The sequence below is a fragment of the Rana temporaria genome, chromosome 8, assembly GCF_905171775.1.
Source record: "Rana temporaria chromosome 8, aRanTem1.1, whole genome shotgun sequence".
Taxonomy (NCBI): domain Eukaryota; kingdom Metazoa; phylum Chordata; class Amphibia; order Anura; family Ranidae; genus Rana; species Rana temporaria.
The window spans coordinates 44296105-44322296 of record NC_053496.1 but is presented as its reverse complement, the minus strand read 5'-3'; the positions used below and the strand labels follow the sequence as shown (position 1 = coordinate 44322296).

Below are 26192 nucleotides of genomic sequence, written 5' to 3'. Positions count from 1 at the left end.
AACACTTTTTATGACAATAACTTGCATATAAGTCTTTAAAATTAGCACTTTAGATTTCTCCCATAGACTTTTCCAGGGTGTTCTGCGGCTTTTAGAATTTGCAGCGAACACCCCGAATTGTTCGCTGTTCGAGTCGTACATGAGTTTGACTCGTACTCGAAGCTCGTCCCTAGTTAGGACGATCTGCCTAGTAACAGCCACTTCTGGGAAGTATAAAAAAAAGAAAAACATATTTTTTTTAGCCTTTTTGGCTATTTTTTTTTAGGATGGACCTCCGCTTTAACTCTTACCCCTTAACCTAACAGACAAGTACACATTGAAAAAATAAATAAAAGCTGATGGAAAAGCTGAATAAGCTGAAAAACCTAGCAACAAATAACGTAACAGATGATAGTTTTCTCTATTGGCTAATAAAAAAAGTTCAAAAACACTGTATAAAACCATGCAAATTACTCATAAAAATACACCAAACTCGCACATAAAAACATGCAAAAAAAAAGATGTAAATGCTGCGTCACCTTGTGACTTGATGTACACTGGAAGAGAAGAGACTGATGAAATCCTTTCTCCTGCCTGCAGTATACTAATAACTTACCGTATATACTCCAGTATAAGCCAAGTTTTTCAGCACATTTTTTTGCGCCGGATCTCCCGGACTTTGGGGACCCAGTACTGTCCGGCCATAGGTCCTCTGGACTAGGCACACAACTAGGCACACATATAGCCCCACTCTTCCTCTACAAGTGTGCAAAGTTTTTTGTTCGGGAGACCTACGGCCGGGAGCACCATTTTTCAAAGTCGGGCACCCCTTCCATAGACTCCCATGTTAAACGGTAATTTCTCTGGTAACTTTGGGGACCCAGTACCGACCGGACCCCAAACTTGGCACACACGTAACCACAGTTCTCCTTTATAAGTGTGCTAAGTTTGCTGTCTGGGGGACCTATGCGAGGGGAGCACCGATTTTTCAAAGCCAGGCACCCCTTCTATATACTCCCATGTTAAATGTAAGTCTAGTCGTGGGCACAGTGAGGCATGGGCACAGTGAGTCATGGACACAGTGAGGCATGTACATGGACACAGTGAGGCACCCTAGGCTTATACTCGAGTCAATACGTTTTTCCATTTTTTGTGGTAAAATTAGGTGCCTTGGATTATATTCGGGTTGGCTTATACTCGAGTATATACGGTAATTTTTTTACCCTAGGCAAAGTCGCTGCTTGGAGCTCAAGAATAGCTTTATAATGATAAAGGTGGAGCTTTTTCTGAAATACCATTACTGTGTATTATGACATGTCAGAAATGTATTTTTTCAGACTTGTAAATGTCCACTTCGAATTCCAATTTTCTGCAGAAAGTTCTCCAGATTGCTTCCTTTTTGGCAGTAATAAGATTTCGGAATATTGTCTCTTTCCTGGAGGATGTGGTTTTTGTTATGAGCAAACCATGCTATGGGGATGTGCGTGTTCTCAAAAGAGCTATTCTGAGAAATATTTTGTATGCTCATCCAAGGCTGCCTTCAGATCTTCCTGGTCTAAGAACTAAAAGACAACCGATCATATTAAACTGATTGATACAACAGCAGTATTGATCCACAACGCTTTCATTCCTCTGGAGACCAAAATGGAAAGAAGTCCACAGCCTCCAGACAGTCAGAATAGCAGGATTATCAGGAGGAACCTTTTTTTATTTTGATGATAAAAATGCCTGTTACGTTTAATAAGTGGAATAACGTGCTTAAGGCTTAACCATACTGTGTGTTTCTGTGCAGAGTGTTCGGACACTTCAGTCTCTTGTCGGAGTGGCAGCTGGTGAAAGTGGATTACAAATCTGTTTTTGGCCGGAGGTGCACTGAAAACGACTTTGAACACTGGCATTTACACAATCAGGTAAGAAACATCAACAGCAAGCTATTCTCTATTTTTTTTCTGCTTCCATACCAGGCCAATTCTGGCATTCCTCTCCTACATGTAAAAATTTAAAATAAAAATTGCTAGAAAATTACCTTTTTAAGCAGAATAAAAGCAAGGAAAAAAAAACACGGAATTTAGCCAATTTTTTTGTATAATGTGAAATTTGATGTTACGCTGAGTAAATAGATACCTAACATGACACACTTTAAAATTGTGCACACTCATTTTTCATGGCGCCAAACTACGAACACAGCATACCCTTCTATAGTGTGTATTAGCTACAATCCAAAAGACCGTGTGCTAGATTCAGGTAGCCGGGCGCATTGTTACGGTGGCGTAGCGTATTGTATTTACCATGCGCCGCCGTAAATCAGAGAGGCAACTGCTGTATTCACAAAGCACTTGCCTTCTAAGTTACGGCGGCATATCGTAAATGGGGCCGGCGTAAGCGCGCCTAATTCAAATGAGTATGAGGGGGGCGTGTTTTATGCAAATGGGTGGTGACCCAACGTGTTTACGTTTTTTACGAACGGCGTATGCGCCGTCCGTGTACATATCCCAGTGTGCATTGCTCCAAAGTACGCCGCAAGGACGTATTGGTTTCGACGTAAACGTAAATTACGTCCAGCCCTATTCGCGAACGACTTACGCAAACGACGTTAAAAAAATAAAAATTAGACGCGGGAATGACGTCCATACTTAACATTGCGTACGCCTCATAGAAGCAGGAGCAACGTTACGCCGGAAAAGCCTTACGCAAACAACGTAAAAAAATTCCGCTGGGCGCACGTACGTTTGTAAATCGACGTATCTAGGTCATTTGCATATTCTACACCAAAAACGACGGAAGCCCCACCTAGCGGCCAGCGTAAATATGCACCCTAAGATACGACAGCGTAAGAGACTTACGCCAGTCGAATCTTAGCCTAATTTCGGCGTATCTTGCTTTCTGAATACAGAAAGAAGATACGCCGGTGCAGCTTTGAATTTACGCGGCGTATCTATAGATACGCCGGCGTAAATTCTTGCTGAATCCGGCCCCTAGACTTTTCTTTCACCACATATCCTGGGGTGACAGCCCTGCTCCCTCTCCTGCACACAGGAGGTGATTGACAGTCTCAGCTGTGCGTGTTTTTCTAAGAGATTGTGTGGAGGGGGGTCCATTCCCTCCGCTCTCTGCCCCCTGCTTTCTGTTGCTGAGAAAAAGCCGTTGATTTGTGTACTTTGATGGCTGTAGAGGAATGTGGGCTGCAGATAAAGAGGTACAACTATTTAGGAGGGTTTATTTAATCTCTGTGTGTCACCTGAGGCTTGTCACTTCAGTGGTTATTAGGGATGAGCTTTATGTTCGAGTCGAACATGAGTTCGATTTGAACATTGGCTGCTCGCCCGTTCGCCGAACAGCGAACAATTTAGGTGTTCGTGGCAAGTTCGAGGAGCTGTGAAACACCCTTTAAAAGTCTTTGGGAGAAATCTAAAGTTCTAATCCTAAAGGTTGATATGCAAGTTATTGTCATATAAAGTGTTTGGGGACCTGGGTCCTGCCCCAGGGGATATGTATCAATGCACTTTTTTTTTTTTTAAATCGTCCGTTTTTTCGGGAGCAGTGATTTTAATAATGCTTAAAGTGAAACAATAAAAGTGAAATATTTCCTAAAATTTCGTACCTTGGGGGTGATTATAGTATGCCTGTAAAGTAGCGCATTTCTCTGTACAAAATGACATTTCTAAAAGGAAAAAAAGTAATTTAAAACTATTCGCGGCTATAATGAATTGTCAAGTTGTGGCAATACAGATACAAGTCATCGAAAGTCATTGAAAGTCATTGAAAAATAAAAAAATAAAATGCGTGGGGGTCCCCCTAAATTCCATTATCAGGCCCTTCAGGTCTGTTATGGATATTAAGGGGAATCCTGCGCCAAATAAAATAAAAATGGCATAGGGTTCCCCCCAAAAATCCATACCAGACCCTTATCCGACCACGCAACCCGGCCCACCCATGTGAATTGGTAACGGGTACATTGTACTCCTACCATTTCACCAAAAAAAGTGTCAAAATGTAAAAAAAAACACACACACCAAGTTGGGACAAGTTCTTTAATAAAAAAATAAAACCCTGGAGTGCCTGAAAGGGACCCGGCCGAGTGACGCGCAAGCTGTTTGACAGCTCTTTTATAACCGAGGGCAGGGCCACCCGTGACATGGACAGGTGACCCCGCCCCCTCTGACGCCACGGGGTTTCCCATGACGAGTCAGTGGGGGCGGGGTCACACGTCACGGGTGGCCCCGCCCTTGGTTATAAAAGAGCTGTCAAACAGCTTGCACATCATTCGGCCGGGTGCCTCTGGTGGAGGCAGTATCGTGTGCGTCGTTCCTTGCTGGAGATCAGTGCTGGAGATCGAGAATGTATTGCATCGCTGGAATTTTTTTTTTAATAAAGGACTTGTCCAAAGCCGTCTCCTAAACATTGTGGACAGCCTTCCCAGAAGAGTTGAAGCTGTTATAGCTGCAAAGGGTGGGCCAACTCATTTTTTAACCCTACGGACTAAGACTGGGATGTCATTAAAGTGGGGGTTCACCCAAAAAAAAATAATTACATTTTACACACATTAGATCCAGCATAGTAAGGGCATTTACATTCGGTGTATTTTTTATTTTTTTTGCTCTGTACATACCTTTATAGTCTGTTTTTCTCCAGGGCTTCCGGGTTCCGATGACTTTAGGACTGGGCGTTCCTATCCTTTCGTTGGATGATTGACGGCTTGTGAAACAGGTGATCTGTCGCACAACGCGCGTCACCAGATGTCGGGAAATAGCCGAGCTGCAAGTTGGGACTATACGGCGCCTGCGCAGTCAGCTCTACACGGCGGGCGCAGGTGCCTTATAGTGCCGACTCTTAGCTCGGGTATTTCCGGAAATCTGGTGACGTGCGTTGTGCGACAGGTCACCTGTTTCACAAGCCGTCAATCATCCAACGAAAGGATAGGAACGCCCAGTCCCGGAAGCATCGGAAGCCTGAGGCAGGGATAGGAACGCCCAGTCCCGGAGTCATCAGAACGCGGAAGCCCTGGACCAAATCAGAATATAAAGGTAATTATGAAGAAAAATAAAGAAAAACTTGCCAAAAGTATATGCCCTTACTATGCTGCCTCTAGTGTTAAAAAATCGTTTTTTAGGGTGAACTCCACTTTAAGGTTCTTGTGCGAGTAAAGGCAGGCGTGCCAGTACCTATAACAATATAGTGTATGTATAAGGCAGTGAATGTGACCTTCACTGTACATTCTCTCCTATTGGTATTCAATTTAAATTGCAGTGATTGATTAACCTGAAGTTATTGTTTGGTAAATGTCACATTCACTGCTTTATAAAACTACTCAGTTGTGTTCTTTTTTTTGTGTATGTGTGTGTGTGTGTATATATATATATATAGGTTTAGAACTACTTCATGTTCTATAGTTTTTTTTTAGGAGGCACAGTATTTATTTTCGGGTGGCATTGCCCCCTGATACCTCCCCATAACCTTCCTATGACTTTGGCCTTGGCTCATGCTACTTCTAACCCAAGTATCTGTGGCCTACACTGAGGTGCAGAGCCTGCCTTTTATTGTTTTGTATATAATTTTGGATTTTTTTTAGACAGTATTCAATAAATGTAATGTTTTTATGAGGGCACAATATCCCTCTTCATCATTTCTTGCCGATAGTAAGTAAAATCATATCTGCTTTAGTCTTCAACTTTCAACTCTAACCTATCAACTCCAAATGTATTTTTTATTTATTTTTTCCATTTTTGGGAGATCAACCTAGTTTTCCTTATTTCGTATTCTTTCTCTGGATCTTTCTGATTCTTTTCCTCAAGAATATTTGATTTGCAGTAATAGACTCTTATGATGTCAAACCCCATTAATGCTCATGGTAGCCAGTAATCGTGATCATTTTTTAAGCTTGAAATGGCACAAAGAAGCTTTTCAGCGGCATTTTATTTACATTAAGAAAGAGGCCATTTTGTTACTCAAAACAAAAATCTCAAGCTTCACCCCTGATAACTGGCTCGGTCCCTGGCTTGACACACAAGGCTGCTTTGCAATTATCTCCTCCGCTGGTTGGGTCCCTGAATTGATCACCTCCTGAAGTCTCACGATTCTCCACCGTGCCCTTTCAGTGAGAATATGGTTCCAGTACTTCAGTTACTCACTGTGGTCCCTGGTAAAGGTGGTTGGTCCCTTCATGGGGACAGTTTCCCTTCTACCCCCGACCACTGACAGGTTCTCCAGCCGGCAGAACCGTCACTTCTGGTTGGACTGCAAGCCGCAGCCTCAACCCTGCGCTGCCCTCTTACTTCTGAATAGGCCCTCACACAGCCTGGCAGCCAAAGGTCCCTGGGATAGGCCCAATCTCTGGCCTAGCAGCCCGGAGAGTACGACACACATCCACCCAGACAGCCGACCAGGTGGCACAGAACACAGATCAACTGATCTCATCCGTCCCCAGCAGGCCAAGGGACCCATGAAAACTCCTGCCCATTGGCTGAGACACACCGTATACCCATAACCTGACCTCGGGCTGCCCTTCTCATATCCTGTACCACCAAGTACCCGGCCACCTAGTGGTAGAAGATAAAAGTGCAACAAGGCCAAACTTAGGGAGGAATCAATAGATCTCTATCAATTGACCAAGATAACTATTCTTGGCAAGTAAATTTGTGAGGAGCTCCCTGACTAAACCACAGGGTGCTACATCATTTTCATGTGCCCTTTAGTGTAGTTTTAAATGACACCTTTAAGGCCTATAAATGCCACTAATCTCATAGGTAATATGACATAAATCTTGACATTTTGATGGATCGTATAAGTATTGATTTATTATTATATTATTATTATTATTATTATTATTATTATTATTATTATTATTATTATACAAATTTTTTGTGTTTCTACATATGATACTTTTATTTTTTATATTATAATCTGTTAAATTATATTGGGGGTCAGCAACCATTTCCATATTGTCTTGACAATGATAAGACGACCGGCGTCCCAGTGAACAATATTGCTCACTATGTTTTCAATATTTGCTCTCATTGTGCTGCTAATGGCAAGGTAAATTCATTGATTATATAATACTTACATTTAACTTGTCATTAGCAATCAAACCATGAGTGCAAAGATCAACTAAGTGGCTCACACACAAAACATGTTCAGCCCCAATGCATGCACTTCATACCTTAGAACAGCCCCAATGCATGCACGTCATAATTACAGTCAATGGCAGCCTGTCACACATGCTGGGGGTTGCCAATGCCTGTATTATACTGTTTTTCCCACTGTCTATGGAAAGTGGCTGGAATGGAATGCATTAATAGCTCTCTTAGCAGCTGATGCTTCTTCCTATCTTCTGCTAGTCCGCTATTTTGAGAAAGCAACAAACTAAGGAAATGTACAGTATATATTATTTCTTGCTTTCTGGAATCGGTGAGCAAAAAGTGCTAAGTAAACATCATTACCCAGCCGCTTTTTCATTCTACACTTTCCTGGTTCATATTAATGACATTGCACCGCGCTGTTCTGCAAGATGGGTTTCGGATTCTAAGCAGAGCGTACGTTGTTCCAATGACTGCCAAAGATCTTGTGTATGTGAAATTTTAAAGTGTAACTACATTAATCATCTGAGAGTGTAAATACAATATAAATATTTTTGTAAGCATACTTTACCATAACTTGTCTGGTCAAACTTTCTCATTGCCCCCTAAAGCAGGCCATGCATTAATTTTGTTTCATTCCACCACTGAGTTGCTCTTTAACATAAATGTAAAATAACGTTTAGCAAAAATTTTAATGATTTTCCTAAGAGAGACAGTTTGCTCAGACAATGGCTACATCAGGGCACGACAAACCCCAGGTGCCAGATCGCCACAGCGACCAGAAGTTTCAACCTGGCGCCTGGGCCACTGCCTGAATGCTCCCCACACCCTGCTGGTGCCCCCCTGCTATGTATCCCAGGCTCCGCTTGTCTCCTGGGCCCGGGACCGACATTGTGGGTGCTGCCGGGTTGTTGACTCGGAAGTGACGTCACATGTGATGCCATTTCTGTCTCCCCGTTGACACCCACCCATCAAGGCAGAGAAAGAATGTAATGCAGTGTGATTTGAATTGCATTTCATTCAGTGGAGCACAGGGGAGACATGAAGGGTCTTTTAAAGAGAACCTGTCACCAAACAAAATCATCACATAGTGGACTTTTGTCCCCCATGTGATGGAAAAAAAATATATTTTTTTTATGCATGAAGGTAAAAAACCTTCTTTGCTGCAGCTCCAGACCCCCCCCCATCTTCTTACCTGAGCAGGATCCAATGCCAGTGGCTCCAGCCAATCAAAACCAGTCACATGGGGGGCCCCTATAAAAATATAGGGTATTAACATGCTGAATATTTGACATTATGGGTATCTATTTACTCAGTGCAACCTTAGCTTTTATATTTTTTGTGCAGTAATCTTGCGTGACATAACAAATTGGCAATCAAACACTGTTGATGCCCTAGAAGTGATGTCATTAAAAAATCTATATATTTATTTTAAACTTAAAGCTGACAATTTAAATAAGTGATGGTGTCACTTGAGATATAGTGAAAATGATAGTGTTACGGTAATGACAAGCCCCCCCTCCGACTTACGTTTCACCGTACTTGGCGTCTTCTTGAAGAAGACTTGGTGTACTCCTGAAGATGCCAAGTACGGTGAAATGTACGTTGGAGCGGGGATTCGTCATTTCCGGATTCCTTTGTGACCTTTACCTAAGCCCAGTATTGAGAACGAGGCATGGAGCGTACACCAGCGTGAAACAGACAGGCTACATCTGCACATGCTGTGGATCCCTAGTGCCTGGGATAGGCACAGATATATGCAAGTGCAAAATCTTTATATGCTTGATTTTAAGGTTTCCCACATGGAAGGGAGAGGAAAAGAGGGGAGGAACAAAGAAAAGAACAAGATAGAGGGATGGGGGGGAAAAAACAAGAAATTTGAATAGAGAGAGAGGGTTAAAAGGGAAAGAAAGGAGAACAAAGAGAGAGTGGTACATCCTAAAATGTACCATAAGGGGTTTTAATACTGTACGAGTGGAAGGGACGCAGGAGCGCTAAATGTCCATGGGTTAGGGGCGCAAATTACCTGTCTTGCTTTGGGTGCTGACATCAAGGGGTCATGGTTGAGAAAGGTTGAGAACCACTGCTCTAGGGTGTTTTATTTCAGAAAATATATAATGTTTGGGAGGTTTTATGTAATCTTCAGGTCTAAAATGATTTTTAAAACGTGTGCAAAGAAATGCAAAAATTGCTCTGGCTGTGAAAGGGTTAAAGGATAAGTTCACCTTCGGGAACATAATACATGTTCCACCTGTAAGATTTGTTCCACCTGTAAGATTTGTTAGTTAAAAAAAATGGCTCCTAACTTTTTTTAGCTGGCTCCTAAATCCAAAGCAAATTTGTCACACCCTGGGCTACATTGTATATATATTTTCAGCAGTGACAAAACATTCTTGGTTTCTGCAATACATCATATGCGATATTTACAGAGATTTCATCAAAAAATCAAATTTTGATTTTATTTTTCTACTTTTGGCACTGGAAAAGTAAATGGCACAATGAAAAGTAGAGGGACCCGAATCTCTATGTCTGTACGAAACTCCTTGTTTATAAAAATAGACGTATATCCCAGTGCCATTAGCCTTTCAGTGCAGACTCCGTAATAGCAAATCTTCCACCGTAAGCACTTTAGTACTTATCTGATTTCTGAGAAGTCCATTAAAAGGCCGTCATGACACAAGCGGGCACAAATCTTGTCTATAGAAGAGTGATTGAGTCTGTTGAGGGGCAATTACTTAAAGTGTTATAGGCGAAGGTTTAGGATGTAGGAGAATAAGCCTTACCACGTGGAAGCATAAAAAGAAATAGAAATAATGGCTAAGGAATGCTAGGCTAGAGCAAGGGTATGATTGAGAAATGGTTATATCTTGGAAGTAATGTCAAACTTTTTTTTACATTTCCTGCTTAATTTATGAATTCCAAGCAGACTTGGAAACGAATGTGCACATTTTGATAGTTGGTTTTTCACTCTCGAATACATAAAGAGTGAAGAGAGAAAAAAAAAAAAAGAAAGGTGGATATGACAGAGGAGCCCAACAGAGTTGTAACACTTATATGGAGGTACAGTAGTTAAAGTTAGTAATATGTTGGTGGAAAAAAGAGCAGATGACTTACATCTAGGTAGGTTGCAGTAAACCATTGGTATAGTCTGCAACCTGAATGTTTGGGGAGAATACACTATATTGTCTATCTATATAATAAGTATTGGGACACTTGCCTTTACATGGGCATGGACTTTAAGGGCATCCCAGTCTTGGTTCCGTAGGGTTCAATATTGAGCTGGCCCACCCTTTGCAACTATAACAGCTTCAACTCCTCTGGGAAAGCTGTCCACAAGGTTTAGGAGTGTGTCTATGGGAATGTTTGACCATTCTTCCAGAAACGCATTTGTGAGGTTAGGCACTGATGTTGGACAAGTAGGCCTGGCCCACAGTCTTCTCTCTAATTCATCCAAAAAGTGTTCTGTCGGGTTGAGAGCAGGACTCTGTGCAGGCCAGTCAAGTTCCTCCACCCAAAACTCACTCACTCATGTCTTTTTGGACCTTGCTTTGTGCACTGGTGTGTAGTCACGTTGGAACAGGAAGGGGCCATTCCAAAACTGTTCCCACAAAGTTGGGAGCATGATATTGTCCAACATTTCTTGGTATGCTGATCCCTTGAGAGTTACCTTCACTGGAACTAAAGGGCCAAGCCCAACCCCTGAAAAACAACCCCACACCATAATCCCCCCTCCACCAAATGATTTGGACCAGTACACAAAGCAAGGTCCATAAAGAAATGGATAAGTGAGTTTGGGGTGGAGGAGCTTGACTGTCCTGCAGAGTCCTGATCCTCCACTGTTAGAACATCTTTGGGATGAATTAGAGCAGAGACTACAAGCCAGGCTTTCTCATCCAACATCAGTACCTGACCTCACAAATGCGCTTCTAGAAGAATGGTCAAACATTCCCATAGACACACTCCTAAACCTTGTGAATAGCCTTCCCAGAAGAGTTCAAGCTGTTTTTGCAGCAAATTGTATGCCAACTCAATATTGAACCCTCTTGACTAAAACTGGGATGCTATTAAAGTTCATGCAAAGGCAGGCACCCCAATTATTTTGGCAATATAGTGTATATCTGCATGCAAGCCTTTATACTTGATGGTGGCCACACTCAATGCATTAAAGGAACCAAGAATTGTTTTTCTCTGGATAGACTTTATATTGCATTGTTGATGAAATTGTCTGGGAAATATCTAAAAAACCCTAGTTGGCTTTGTGTTTTAGAGGCACTCTGCATTATTGTGTCAGAGAGTCAGATTTGATATCTTCAGAAAAAGTTCCTTTATGGTATTAAAACACTATATAGAGCTTTTTATGGCTAAATTGCCACTTTCTCAGAAAAGGTGTATCATAACACTTTTTTCAGGGCTTTCAGCCCCGACAAAATGTTGTGGTGCGCTTTTTCTTTAGAAGAACTAGTTTATCCAGGAAACACATTCATGGGGTTTTAATACAATAAAGTAATATTTCTGAAGATCTGAAATCTCTTGACTGATCGTTTTGACACATTAATGATCAGTGCCTTGGCAACACAAAGTCAACTGGGATTTTTGAGAGCTTCCTGACAATTTGTACATTTTGGATGATCATTGTATGTTAATTAGTGCCATGGAAGGACAAGTTGTTTTATTTTTTTATACGTCTTAGAACTTCTTTAAATTCTACTACTATTGTTGAACGTGATGCAATAATATACACTCTATTGTACCCTATAATATATAGCTATTGCATAAATGTATTAATGTGTATTTGTACGTCCCTTCATTAACTAATATCATCTAACCAGAATATGCTAGGCCTAATGCTATAATGTTAACTATGAAGACAGACGCATTTGAGTAAAACAAGTTATAGGCCCAAAATGGCCATCAGAGCAAGGTCCCAGCAAGATAACATAGAGACAACCTCATGGCAGAGGCCCTTGCAGTCAAAGAGGCTGAGCTCTGGGTTACGAACCCTTTTTACAAAACAGACACCATTCAAACCTCCCCCATTGCCAACCCCTTTGCCTTCTGGTCCAATCCTTGTTCAAAGGGCAATCTCTCGCTTGCTTGTAGATTATATTTACTGACTGTCCTGCCATACTTGGCCTCTGGGGGTGGTATTGCCAATATAATCTCCAATAGTTTGCTGGCCCTTTGATCATTGCAATTATGTTGACAGTTGCACTTCACTTTCGTCTGCGGAGGGATTAATCGAAAGGATCTCGCAGACATCACGGAGCTGGGCTTAACAGATTACAGATTACATTCCTGAGGGGGGAGGGCATTTTGTCCTCCAGGACACTGCAGGACAAGCCTCAGCTCATCTGACCAATGGGAATATAAACAGAATATGTACAAAACCCAGAAATATTGGAATGAGCACCCTTATCTATGTACAGGATGACACAAAGGTATCCGGTTGGCATTCCCACAAGAGGGGGTACCAAAAGTACTGCGAGACTGCGGGCCCAAGAGTACTGGGAGACTGCAGATAAGGGTGAGGCCAATGGGAGGTCTCCACTGAGCGTTGAGAGGCTGTGGAGGAAAATATCGGGACTATGAGTAAAGAGAGGACAGAGAACCAGAGAACAGAAAGGCGGGGGAGGCTGGACGTGGATGGGGGGTAAGAAAGAAAGGAGAGGTAGTGTGTGTGGTGGGGAAGGTAGAAAGAACTTACCCCGTTTGGGGGGAAGATAAAGAGTGGTGACAGACCCAAGGTCAGGGTAGAGGGTAGACATATGGGTGATTATGGGAGCAGTAAGCTTTTGTCAAAGCCAGGGGGAAAATAATGAACCACCCAGGGGTTCCAACGTTTCATCTATTTTTCCTATTTACCCATTTCTTTCCCTTACATTTCCATCCATTCACTTCCCTTTCCATTCATTCAATTTCCTTTTCTTCCCATCACTCACTCCCCATACATTAACTTGCCTTTCTTCTTCCTTGTTGTTTCCTATCTGTTCTCTTCAATGTTCCATTATTTGACATTTTTGTTCAATCCCTCATTTTATTCTTTTAAATTTCAACAACTCTCCCATATATCATCCCCCTTTCTTACTACTGCCTTCAGGGCAGTCTATAAGGCAGGGCAAAAGGGGAATCTGCCCTGGGCCCTGTCATTGTTGTGGGGCCCAAAGCAGCTGCCTCATACTTGCCAACTATACCAGTTTAAATTCCCTTGTCCCTTGAAGTTTTAGTCCTTTGCTGTATCCTGATATCTCAGTGTAAAGTGCTGCTACTAATGCTGCCCAGCTCTGCCCTATTGTTGAGTACAGATGACTCACCCGCAGACCTTGTGTTTACATGTAAATAACCATCATTCATATGTAAATAGTGGCAGCATTCATATGTAAATATCTGAGGCCGGCAGCATTCATATGTAAATAAAGGAGGCATTCATATTATCATGCCCCTATGCAGTGAAGAGATGATGTGCTGTAACCTCTAGCAACCAATCAGTGAGCAATATTACTGTAGAGTAACCCCTAGCAACCAATCAACAAGGAGAGATCATGTGCTGTAACCTCTAGCAACTAATCAGTGAGGCGCAATGTGAGCTGTAATCTCTAGCAACCAGTCAGTAAGTGGTAATGATATGCTGTAACCTCTGGCAATCAATCTCAATCACTGCCTGATCTGATACGGTAAACTGATTTTAAGTCTAGCTGATATTTATTGTAATTTATTTTTATTTTTGTAATTTATATTTATTAAGTGTAACAAGAACGATCCGCGCTACCCGTGATATACAAAAAGTGAAAGTGATGTAAAAAACACACCTCTGAAGGCAAGGCAATAATAATTGCATGACTGAAATAAAAACAAATGGTATTTGATAGTGGTGCAGCACCTAAATAAAAACCTGAATATGAGGCTCAATAAGCATGAAAAAATACAACAAATAAGTGTGCAACCCAAACAATAGAATACAGGTGATTGAGTCCTGATAAATAAATGAAATAATCAACTAAGTGAAACATCCTAAGGCTCGAGAGCATATAGTCCAAAAAGATCATCCCACATGCGTGTGTTCCTTCCTGGGGAAAAATTGGATGCTTGAACCGACCAACCCAACAAAAGGATGCCTTCAATATTATCCTTCAAAAAATAAGTGAATAGCCGCTTACCAGATCCAAAGATCATTCGGGCACATCAGCTGGATGGAATGCTCACTCAAACACCGCTTCCTCCTCTGCAGATTGCAGGGATGTTACCAGGGCTCAAGTCCTGCGGGAACGCGTGGGAACAGAGTTCCTGCACTTTTTTCACAGCAGAAACTCAGTTCCCTTTCCAGGACTAGAGCAGCCGAGAGCAGCTGAGCCGCCCGAGCCAATCCTTCACTAAGCGGCGATGCCCAGCTCGAGTCACTGTCAGGGGCAGGCGAACCTTAGTAATCCTTTATGTTACTGGCCGCTTCCTGTATATGGATTCATCAGGGTATTCCGTCACTTCCTCGATGCCGCAATGTCTCCTGGGAGCTTTTGTCATTGTTCCCAGGAGACATTGCGGAGGTCTGCCGCAAGTTATCGCGGGATTTATAAAGAACTTGCGGTTTAGTAATTATGCATATGAGCATATCATTTTTTTTTTGGTGGGGTAGTGGATCTTGGGTGGGACTTCCCACACTTTTTTCCCCAGGACTTGACCCCTGGATGTTACGATCTCCAAACGGGTCTCTCAGTGAAGGAACAGATCCAAAAATCATTCAGACCAGCAGCTGGGTGGGATGCTCACTCGTACACCTCTTCCTCCTCTGCAGATTGCAGGGATATCACGATCTCCAAACGGATCTCTCAGTGAAGGAACTCACGTGAAGGGAAAGGTTTTACAAGTAATATGAATGGAGAGAAAAGAAAGGCTTCATAGTGCAGTGACGTAATAAAAAAGATTCTCTTTATTCCAATTGCTGGTGATAAATCACTGACATCTAAAAGGCTTTTGGCAACAAAGTAAAAAGTCTGGGTGAAAAAAGTTTAAACCAGCTTCGGCTCTGGCCGATCAGCTGGGAGCGTGGTGACGTCAGCTACTGATGCTCCACCGGACGCTGCATTTTTCCCTACTGGGCATCAACGGGGAATGGAGGCAGGAAGGAACACACGCATGTGGGATGATCTTTTAGGACTATATGCTCTCGAGCCTTAGGATGTTATCAGTTAGTTGATTATTTAATTTATTTATCAGGACTCAATCACCTGTATTCTATTGTTTGGGTTGCACACTTATTTGTGATATTTATTGTAAGTCTCAGTGCAGGTGGAGAGTAAAATAGCATGGGGGGGGGGGGGGGGGACATTTTTTCCCAGGGTCCAATCGTCCCTGACTGCCTTCACCTATGATATGTCTTATCCATTCCCTTCTTTCTCTTCCCTTTCTGACATTTCCTTTCACTTTCCCTCCTTCACATTTATTTCCCCTTCTTTTCTAATGTAGATACATAATAAGCCCATAAATAAGGCCATGTAAAATTCCTCCCTAATCAGACAGAATCCCTAGGATGCAGTTTGTAGCAAACTTCTTTTGAAACAGTAGTTTCTGAATTTCTCCACTTGATAGGTACACAGCTCGTAAGAATAAACTGTCTTCCTCTTTATAATGTCTGGAGAAAATCTAAACAAGGAGCGAGCGACTCCATAATTATACTTTAATTAAAGCATGCGTAGGTGGTTTTCCCGAAGGATATTCCCTTAACAGAGTTCTATTGATCACTCCCACTTCCTTTTTCTGCTGGAAGCAATATTCTGCTTATTCTAGACACTGAGAGATTATGATAGTTAAACATTAATTTAACCTTTCATGATAGGTTGAGCAGAAATTTAGAAACAAAAATAAACTCAGCTCCGGCTATCAGAACAATCCTTTCGAATTTGCAAAAAAGTAGATCCAGAGATAGATTGGCGGATGTTATGAGCAAACCTCAACTTTTCTTGTAAAAAGGCTCTCTTCTTTAACCACTTACCCCCCGGACCATATTGCTGCCCAAAGACCAGAGTACTTTTTGCGATTCGGGACTGCGTCGCTTTAACAGACAATTGCGCGGTCGTGCGACGTGGCTCCCAAACAAAATTGGCGTCCTTTTTTTCCCACAAATAGAGCTTTCTTTTGGTGGTATTTGATCACCTCTGCGTTTTTTATTTTTTGCGCTATAAACAAAAATAGAGCGACAATTTTGAAAAAAATGAATATTTTTTACTTTTTGCTGTAATAAATATCCCCCAAAAATATATAAAAAAACATTTTTTTTCCTCAGTTTAGGCCGATACGTATTATTCTACATATTTTTCGTAAAAAAAATCACAATAAGCGTTTATTGATTGGTTTGCGCAAAAGTTATAGCGTTTACAAAATAGGGGGTATTTTTATGGCATTTTTATTAATATTTTTTTTACTAGTAATGGCGGCGATCAGCGATTTTTTTTTCGGTATTGCGACATTATGGCGGACACTTCGGACATTTTTGACACATTTTTGGGACCATTGGCATTTTTATAGCGATCAGTGCTATAAAAATGCATTAGATTACTATAAAAATGCCACTGGCAGTGAAGGGGTTAACACTAGGGGGCGGGGAAGGGGTTAAGTATGCCTGGGTGTGTTCTTACTGTGGGGGGGGGGGGGTGGCCTCACTAGGGGAAACACTGATTTTCTGTTCATACATTGTATGAACAGAAAATCAGCATTTCCCCTGCTGACAGGAACGAGAGCTGTGTGTTTACACACACAGCTCCCGTTCCCCGCTCTGTACCGAGCGATCGCGTGTGCCCGGCGGCGATCGCGCCCGCCGGGCACACGCACGGGAGTCGGGGGCGAGCGGGGGGCGCGCGCGCGCGCCTCCGGCGGCGCGCGTGCGCCCCTAGTGGCGGCTAAGAGGTAGGACGTCCATTTACGTGGTCTCGCCTAGGAGAGCCACCTTGTGGACGTATAATGACGGTGCGGCGACGGCAAGTGGTTAAAGGCTTTCTATTGGTCATAGAAAGATGCCGATCAGATGATTGAGAGGTGGGATGGGGCACATGCTACGGCCATGGCTTTTTAAATGGGGAGTGCAGAGCTTGACCAGCAGCAACACTTGTCAAGCTTGCCCAATTGAGTTCAAAAAGAGGCGCTCAGGAACCACGTGCAATGCAATCCTGTAAAGCGACATTACGGTAATCAGGTCAGAATACATTTAGCTGCTTTCATATTTGGGTTAGTATGTCATGTACTCAGACTTAGTGGTGTAGGTTTGTGACAACCCAGTTAGCAAGGATAACTTGCCACAATTTTTTTTTACACTGCAAAGTAAAGGCATAATGTGTTAGTATGCATCTAGCTGTCGGCAAGTGGTTAAACAGTTTTTTTTGTGCCTAGAACATGTACATTACAGTTGTCAATTTGACCCAACTGCCTGGCCTGAATAACTTTCGATACAAAGTGAAGTTGAATTATCTCAAGAGCTATTTCACATGGCCATCTGGCCGCTTTCATGGTAAAGCGCCGCTTTACCATCATTTTAGCGGCGCTATTCGCCCGCTAGCAGGGCACTTTTAACCCCCCGCTAGTGGTCGAACAAAGGGTTAAATGCGACTGTGTATCGCCGCTGCCGAAGTGCCCCCCGCCTGAAAAAAAATCTGTGGACGCCCATGCTTGCAACGCACTTGAAGCACAAGTTCTTGTTGACTTTTTTCTAATTTGTAGAAAATGTGTGTGGCAAGTCTCTAGTTAAAACAAAGTTGCAGTGGTGAGTCTACAGTAAAAGCTCTTCAAGTCTACAGCATGAAAATTCAGTCACATTGACCCCTGTGGTGGGATGACTATTGCACAACAAAACTGAACCAGAACTTGCAGCAGACTTTAAAGAAAGTTGATCTTGAGTCAGGAAATGTGGACTTTCTGCAATTGTGCAACAAACGTGTGAAGCCTGGCAAATCTAGCAATAGCTTAGAAAGTAATTTTCAAACTTTCAGCACAATTGCTTGCTATCTGGGAAAGGTGTGTAATAGGGTTGATATCCCTGGAAGTGTTTGTAACATTGAACATGATTTGGCATTGCTGGAAGATTGGTCAAATCTGTGGAAACTGCAGTTTAGTGTTTCTAAATGTAAAATAATGCATCTAGGGAAAAATAATCCATTGATTAGAGTGTACTATTGAGGGTACAGTGTTGGCCAGCACTATGGAAGAAAACGGTTTAGGGGTACTTATTTGAGATGATTGCAAATGAGCAAACAGTGTGACCAGACAGTGAGAAAAGAGAATTGAATTCTAGAATGCATCGCTAGAGAGGGTCAATATCAGGAGGAACAAGGTCCTGATTCTTCTATATAGATCTTTAGCTATCAGTTAAGGGATCACCAGCAGTCAAAGGAGGTTCTGGATTCCTCTATATAGATCTATAGTTATCACTAGGAGGGACATCAGCATGAGGAAGGAGGTCCTTATTCCTCTATAAAGATCTTTAGTTATCACAAGAGGGGTCATGAGCAGAAGGAAGGAGGTCCTGATTCCTCTATATATCTCTTTAGTTATCACTAGAGGTATCACCAGAAGAAGAAAGAAGGTCCTGACTGTCTTCTATAGATAGATCTTTAGTCATACTAGAGGGATCACCAGCAGGAGGAAGGAGGTCCTGATTCTTCTATAAAGAGCTTTAGTTATCACTAGAGGCATCATCAGCAGGAGGAAGAAAGTCCTAATACCTCTATATATAAATCTTTAGTGGGACCTCGTTTAATCTGGAGACCTCACAAAAAGACATAGATAAGATAGAACGAGTCCAAAGATGGGGCAACAAAAATGGTGAAACGTCTGAGGGACAAAACAAATCAGGAGAGATCAGGGGAACTTAAACTGTCTCTAAACACTAAAGGTTTTTCTTTTCTTTTAATACATTCTCTTGCACTGCCTGTTAACCCCCTCCCTAATACCTGATTGATCCTGCTCTGTGCCCAGCTTTAAAGCGGGGGTTCACCCTATTAAAAAAAAAGCTACAGTATGCCGGTCTTACATTTTTTATCCCCGTACTCACTGTGCTATGGATCGTTGAAGATTCCGGGGAATGGGCGTTCCTATGGTGAGAGAAGGTGATTGACGGCCGGCCCTGGCACGTCACGCTTCTCCGGAAATAGCCGAAATAGGCTTGGCTCTTCACGGCGCCTGCGCATAGCCTGTGCGCAAGCGCCGTGAAGAGCCGAGACCTACTCCGGCTGTCTTCGGGGAGCGTGACGTGCCAGAGCCGGCCGTCAATCATCCTCCCTCTCCATAGGCACGCCCATTCCCCGCGGGAGTCGGAATCTTCAATGATCGATAGCACAGTGAGTACGGGGATTAAAAATTTAAGACCGGCATACCGTAGCTCGCGCTACGATGCCGAATGTAATGGTATAATGATGTTAAGGAGGGTGAACCACCGCTTTAAGTCTTCTCTCCCCTCTTTCTTGTCTCACAGGCTTTACTGATAGCAGTAGGAGCCATTGGCTTCTGCTGCTGTCAATCAAACTATGTGTGTGGCTGAGACATGGAGTGTGTGCCTATGGACACATACAGCCTGACTTGGGAGCGAACCCGCATGTGTGCCCCTATAACAAGAGGCTTGCTATGGGGACACACACAAAAGACTTTACATTCATTATAAGTACAGGCTTGAGGATAGAAGGGAAAGTAGTGAAATGACTGATACTTTTAAATAAGGGTGTGAATAAGGACAGTATTTTCAATATGAACCTAAGATCAAGAACACAGGGACATGACCTCAAACTAGCAGGATGAAAGTTCAAAACTAACATTACAAAGTAATATTTTACTGTAAGAGTAGTCGATGCTTAGGACAGACTTCCAGCAGATGTTGTGAGACAGGTCATAGTAATTGGATTAAAACATGCTTGAGTCAAACATAAATCTATACTCAGATTTAAAAAATAAATAAATAAAAATGGGGCAAACTCGGTGAACCCCTTGTTCTTTTTTTCTGGTGTCATTCTTCTATGTTACTATGAGTAATATTTTCATATTGTGTTTTATAGAGGGACTTCTGTGTGATGGGAGAGAGAAAGAACTATCGGAAAAGAAGACCTGGATCCAAGTGTATGCTGGGAAAAGACTATCTGCGGACCATCACAGAGCCATGTTTGTGTTCCCATTGGGATTTCGAGTGGTAAGTTGTGTGTTCTGTTCATATATGGATTCTTTGTTACCAAGAACTAACTAACTCTATGATATATACTATATTGTCAAAGGTATTGGGATGCCTGCCTTTACAGGCACATCAACTTTAATGGCATCCCAGTCTTAGTTCATAGGGTTTAATATTGAGTTGGCCCACGCTTTGCAGCTATAACAGCTTCAACTCTTTGGGAAAGCTGTTCACAAGGTTTAGGAGTGTGCCTATGGGAATGTTTGACCAGAAGCGCATTTGTGCGGTCAAATTCCTTCACCCCAAACTCGCTCATCCATGTCTTTATGGACCTTGCTTTGTGCACTGGTGCGCAGTCATGTTGGAACAGGAAGGGGCCACCCCCAGAAGCGTACATAGAGCATTTGACACCCAGGGCAGAAACCCTATATCTGGAACCCCCCTTCACTGATCATGCCTGTACATACGCACTCAGCCACACCTGTACATACTCGGCTCCCCCCTCACACCTGTACACACTGAGCTGCCCCCACCTGTACACACTCAGCAGCCCCTCCTCACACATGTACAGGCTCAGTAAGTGGCCCTAGTTCAAGCCAGTGCAGTGTGTTCCAGTGCAGTCAACTAAAGTAGAACATGCTGAACTTTTTCTGTATGGAGCACATCTGGTACATGGCAAAATCCAACAAAAAATACACTGGTACGCATCAAATGTATCAATAAACACAGAGCTTCTACTCAAGTGACACCCTATGGGAGTGATGGCAAACCCCATATGTTTTGGAACTACATTCTCCATGATGCTCAGGCACTCTGCAGTGTGTTTGAGCATCATGGGAAATGTAGTTCCAAAACATCTGGGGGGCCAAGGTTCGCCATCACTGCCCTATAGTATTCTCCTTCACTCCCGCCCTGGCTGCTACATAAAAAAGATTATCTAGGGCCTGGTGAGGGGTGAAAAAGCTGGGCCAGCACAGGCAGTAATTAAACACTCCCAGAAGAGGAGATGCAGTGACATACAAGGGGGGGGGCAGCGTCAGATTTTTTTTAAGTTGGAGACAAGTCTCTTTTAGCCCTGGTTCACACTGGTGCGATTTGACATACGATTTGACATGTCAAATTAGAGGCAATCGCCAGCAATGGCCACATTTTAAAAGAATGTGTATTGTATAGCAGGTGAGAGGAGACGGGATGTCTACCTTGAGGGGTCATGTCTCGGAGTCACCTTGTCTGGGTAAATGATTAGTTAATTAGCTCATATAAATTATGTCAGAGTTGGTGTCAGAATGTCTGACTAAAAGATGTGTATTAAGGGGGCTTGTTAGGAACCATTGTATAATGTTGTGGGTGGAGTTGGGTTATTGTTCATTTGATTACTGCAGTATTTTTTTTTGTGTATATAAGAGCCCGCTGTCTCAGTAAAGATTGTCAGACCCGCTTGAACTTCATAGAGAGCTGTGTGTGTCTCGTTAATGGGGGAATTTGTATGGGTCGTGTTCGCCGGATTGTGGAGTGTCGATAGCGGTCTTGGGTTTGGGAATAGAATATCTTAAACGGCGTTAACCCCTGTCCCATTTGAGGTTCCGTTACAATTGGTGGCAGCAGTGGGATGATTCCCACAGCCAGAAGAACAGCTACTAGAGGACACAGGACAATGGAGACACAGTAGGAATGGCTAAAGCTCTCTTACCTCAAGGACTTACTGGAGAACCAGGGCAGAGTGGCCAACACCCGTAAGAAGAGGGACATGATCGCTGAACGTTTTGAAATGGATGGAACTGAAAGACCCAACATAACGGAAAGGCCCAGCGTAACAGACAGGACACCCGAGGAGGCAAGTTTTGATCGGGCTGTTAAACTAAGACTGGCACACTATGGTCCTAACCCTCCACCGGAGATCATAGACCGAGTTATAGCTGCTGTGGACGCAAATTGGCTACGGCAAAGAGGTTCTGCAGCAGCAGAAGTCACAGCAGCACCAACTGAAAGGAGAAAGATACATTTTGCTGCTTTTAAGAATTTAATTGAAACTGAAGGGGAGATTGATGGGTACCTTGCTGATTTTGAACGGCAATGTGCCCTACACCGGGTGCCCACAGAGGAATGGGTTACCATTTTGTCTGGGAAATTGTCTGGCCGGGCCAGAGAAGTATTCAGGGCCATCCCAGACGAGGATATTATGAACTATGGACTGGTAAAAGAAGCACTTTTGGGCATGTATACCGTCATACCAGAGGCATACCGGAGGCGGTTCCGAGAGACGAGCAAGCAGACTGGAGACTCATATACCGAGTGGGCATGCCACCTACACCACACTGCATCCCACTGGGTCGATGGATGCCAAGCAGAATCCGGGGAAGAGGTGCTGCAGGTGTTCCTGCTGGATTACTTCTTTGACAAACTGTCCCTGGAAGTCAGAGAGTGGGTCCGGGACCGAAAACATTTCTCCTTGTCTGAAGCAGCTTGCCTGGCGGATGAATACACAGACGCCCGCAAACTGGATAACTCTGTGGTCAAGACAACAGCTTGGGTGGATTATTGTTCAGCGGCACCCCTGCCGGGTATTGCCTACCAACCCCAGTCATACCGCCCTACAGCACCATCTTCAGCGGCCACTTATCCTCAGCAGCCCAGGTTCAACTCCCAGGGCTACTCACAACCCATCAAGTGTTTTGGGTGTAAACAGCTAGGGCACAAAAAGCTAGACTGTCCGTTGAATCCACCCAGACAGTCAGTCATGGAGACAGCCAGTAAGGGGAAACCCCCACACATCCATGTCTGCGGCCCACTGCGTTGAGGAGGAAGAACATTGGGGCGTCCTGCACGAGGCAGATCCAATACAAGCAGCTAACCAGGACAACAGGCAGCAACACAGGCAGACTGTCTGGGTCAATGGAAAGGTAGTTAATGGCCTACGTGATACTGGTGCCACCATGACCCTGCTACAGAAGAACCTCATCCCAGAGAGCCAGCACACCGGAGACACTGTAGCTGTAAGAGTAGCTGGAGGCACCGTCTTCTGGCTACCCGTTGCCTGTGTTCACCTGGATTGGGGGTTGGTTCGGGAAACGTGAATGTGGGGGTGATGAAGGATTTGCCAGCGGATGTACTATTGGGGAATGATTTGGCCCCCCTCATTTCTGCTTATGCCCCACTGAAGCCAACCCAGTGACTACCTGTGCCAAGACCCGTGCTGCTGGAACCAACCCGCTTGCTGCTGAGACCCGGGTAAGACTATCTTCCCCGACATGTACCTTAGATCAGGCACAATATCACAGTCTAAAATTGGAATGTGACAAGTTGGCCAGTGAGAAATTGGAGATGCAACGACACTACGTCATGTATTATGAGATGTCCCATGGCTTGAACATTGAAATGCACAAACAGGCTGAAATTGTCAAAAGGTTAAATGAGATTTGCATCCAGGTTGTGCCGTATCTCTCCCAAGAGCATCAGCAACAAGTTTTGAAGGCCATTGAGAGAGCAAAGCAAGTGACTGTTCCCGAACTGAATTCCATTATTCACCCTGCAACCTTACAACTTCACCATCAGCTACCGACCTGGTAAGCAAAATGACAATGCTGATGGGTTGTCCAGGCATTAGAGGAATAAAACTATGGACTAACTTCGGAGTCAACCCGTCTGGGGTCTCCTCCTGTGTTAGTCTCCTGTTCGAAAGGGGAGACATGTAACGGGAGGGCTCGTGGAATCCAGAAGCTCTTACAAATTGTGAGCCAGGAAATAATGGACATATCTTGGATTGCTTTAACATGGGTCTGTAATTCAAGAACTATTTACAGGTTGTTGATTCTAAACTCAGCAGGTTAATTGAAAGAGTGACTCATTCAATGTGGGAACACAGACTGTTAGGTGTTAATGTCGTCGGTTGTGATGTAAATGAATCTAGTATGACTTCTGAAGTATCTTCTATTGTGTGTGCTAATTGACCCTGTATTGTGTGAAGGGCTATTGATGATTAATGTGTATTGCAAGTTAACAGACAGTCTAAAGGTCAGATGTCTGACTTATCAGCTGTAGTTAATTAGCTCATGTAAATTATGTCTACTAAAAGAATGTGTATTGTATAGCAGGTGAGAGGAGCCGGGATGTCTACCTTGAGGGTTCATGTCTCGGAGTCACCTTGTCTGAGTAAATGATTAGTTAATTAGCTCATATAAATTATGTCAGAGTTGGTGTCAGAATGTCTGACTAAAAGATGTGTATTAAGGGGGCTCGTTAGGAACCATTGTATAATGTTGTGGGTGGAGTTGGGTCATTGTTCATTTGATTACTGCAGTATTTTTTTTGTGTATATAAGAGCCCGCTGTCTCAGTAAAGATTGTCAGACCTGCTTGAACTTCATAGAGAGCTGTGTGTGTCTCGTTAATGGGGGGATTCGTATGGGTCGTGTTCGCCGGATTGTGGAGTGTCGATAGCTGTCTTGGGTTTGGGAATGGAGGGCCAGATCCACAAAAACCTGGCGCAACTTAAAAAATCCCATTTAAGTTACACTGCCTTAAAATTTCTACCTAAGTGCCCGATCCACAAAGCACTTACCTAGAAATTTCAGGCTGTGTAACTTAAATCCGGCCGGCGCAAGGCGTTCCTATTCAAATGGGGCGAGTCCCATTTAAATGAGGCGCGCTCCCGCGCCGGCCGTACTGCGCATGCGCGAAGTTACGTTACGCCGAGTTTTGTGGATCGCGCCGGGTAAAAAAAGTTGCGTCGGGAAAAAAAAATTTAAAAAAATTTGACAGCGTCGCTCGGCATGCATTCCTGAGAGGGAGAACTCCATGCCAATTTTCAAATAAAAAACCGGCATGGGTTCCCCCCCAGGAGCATACCAGGCCCTTAGGTCTGGTATGGGTTGTAAGGAGACCCCCCCCCTATGCCGAAAAATCGACGTAGGGGGTCCCCCTACAATCCATACCAGACCCGTATCCAAAGCACGCTACCCGGCCGGCCAGGAATGGGAGTGGGGACGAGCGAGCGCCCCCCCCTCCTGAGCCGTACCAGGCCGCATGCCCTCAACATGGGGGGGTTGGGTGCTCTGGGGCAGGGGGGCGCACTGCGGGCCCCCCCACCCCAGAGCACCCTGTCCCCATGTTGATGAGGACAGGACCTCTTCCCGACAACCCTGGCCGTTGGTTGTCGGGGTCTGCGGGCGGGGGGCTTATCGGAATCTGGGAGTCCCCTCAAATAAGGGGGCCCCAGATACCGGCCCCCCACCCTAAGTGAATGGATATGGGGTACATCGTACCCCTACCCATTCACCTGGAGGCAAAGTGATAGTTATTAAACACACGACACAAAGGTTTTTAAAATCATTTATTAGTCTGCTCCGGAGGCCCCCCCTGTCTTCTTTAGCTCTAATACCAGGGGGGGCTTCTTCTTCCGCTCTCCGGGGGGGTCTTCTCCGCTCTCCGGGGGGGTCTTCTTCTTCCGCTCTCCGGGGGGGGTCTTCTCCGCTCTCCGGGGGTCTTCTTCTATCTTCGCCGCTCTCCGCTGTTGACTCGGCGCACCCTGGTTCTTCTCCAGCTGTCCGGTGCCTTCTCCTTCAGCGCTGGCTGCCTGCTATCTTCGTGTGTTAGCTCAATTACTAGCAGGCAGCCAGCGCGGTCTTCTGTGATGTCATCTTCTTCTCTTTACTTCTTCTCCCTTCTTCCGATGTTGACCCGACGCCTCTTCTCACTGCAATGATGGAAGCGCGCCTTGCATCCCATTTATATAGGCCTCACCGTCCCATCATGCTCCGGTAGGTACCCACGTGGGTAGGCACCCACCACGTGGGTACCTACCGGAGCATGATGGGACGGTGAGGCCTATTTAAATTGGATGCAAGGCGCGCTTCCATCATTGCAGCGAGAAGAGGCGTCGGGTCAACATCGGAAGAAGGGAGAAGAAGAGAAGAGAAGAAGATGACATCACAGAAGACCGCGCTGGCTGCCTGCTAGTAATTGAGCTAACACACGAAGATAGCAGGCAGCCAGCGCTGAAGGAGAAGG

General features: G+C 44.0%; 1 protein-coding gene across 1 annotated transcript in view; it reads left to right on the top strand.

The window, feature by feature from the left end:
* The window catches only part of SORCS3 (sortilin related VPS10 domain containing receptor 3), a 774589-nt gene that overhangs the window by 650226 nt on the left and 98171 nt on the right, over nt 1-26192 (top strand). The window contains exons 15-16 of the mRNA XM_040361656.1: nt 1772-1889; nt 20078-20208. Coding sequence (XP_040217590.1) covers nt 1772-1889; nt 20078-20208 — 249 coding nt within the window. The remainder of the gene's footprint in view (nt 1-1771; nt 1890-20077; nt 20209-26192) is intronic.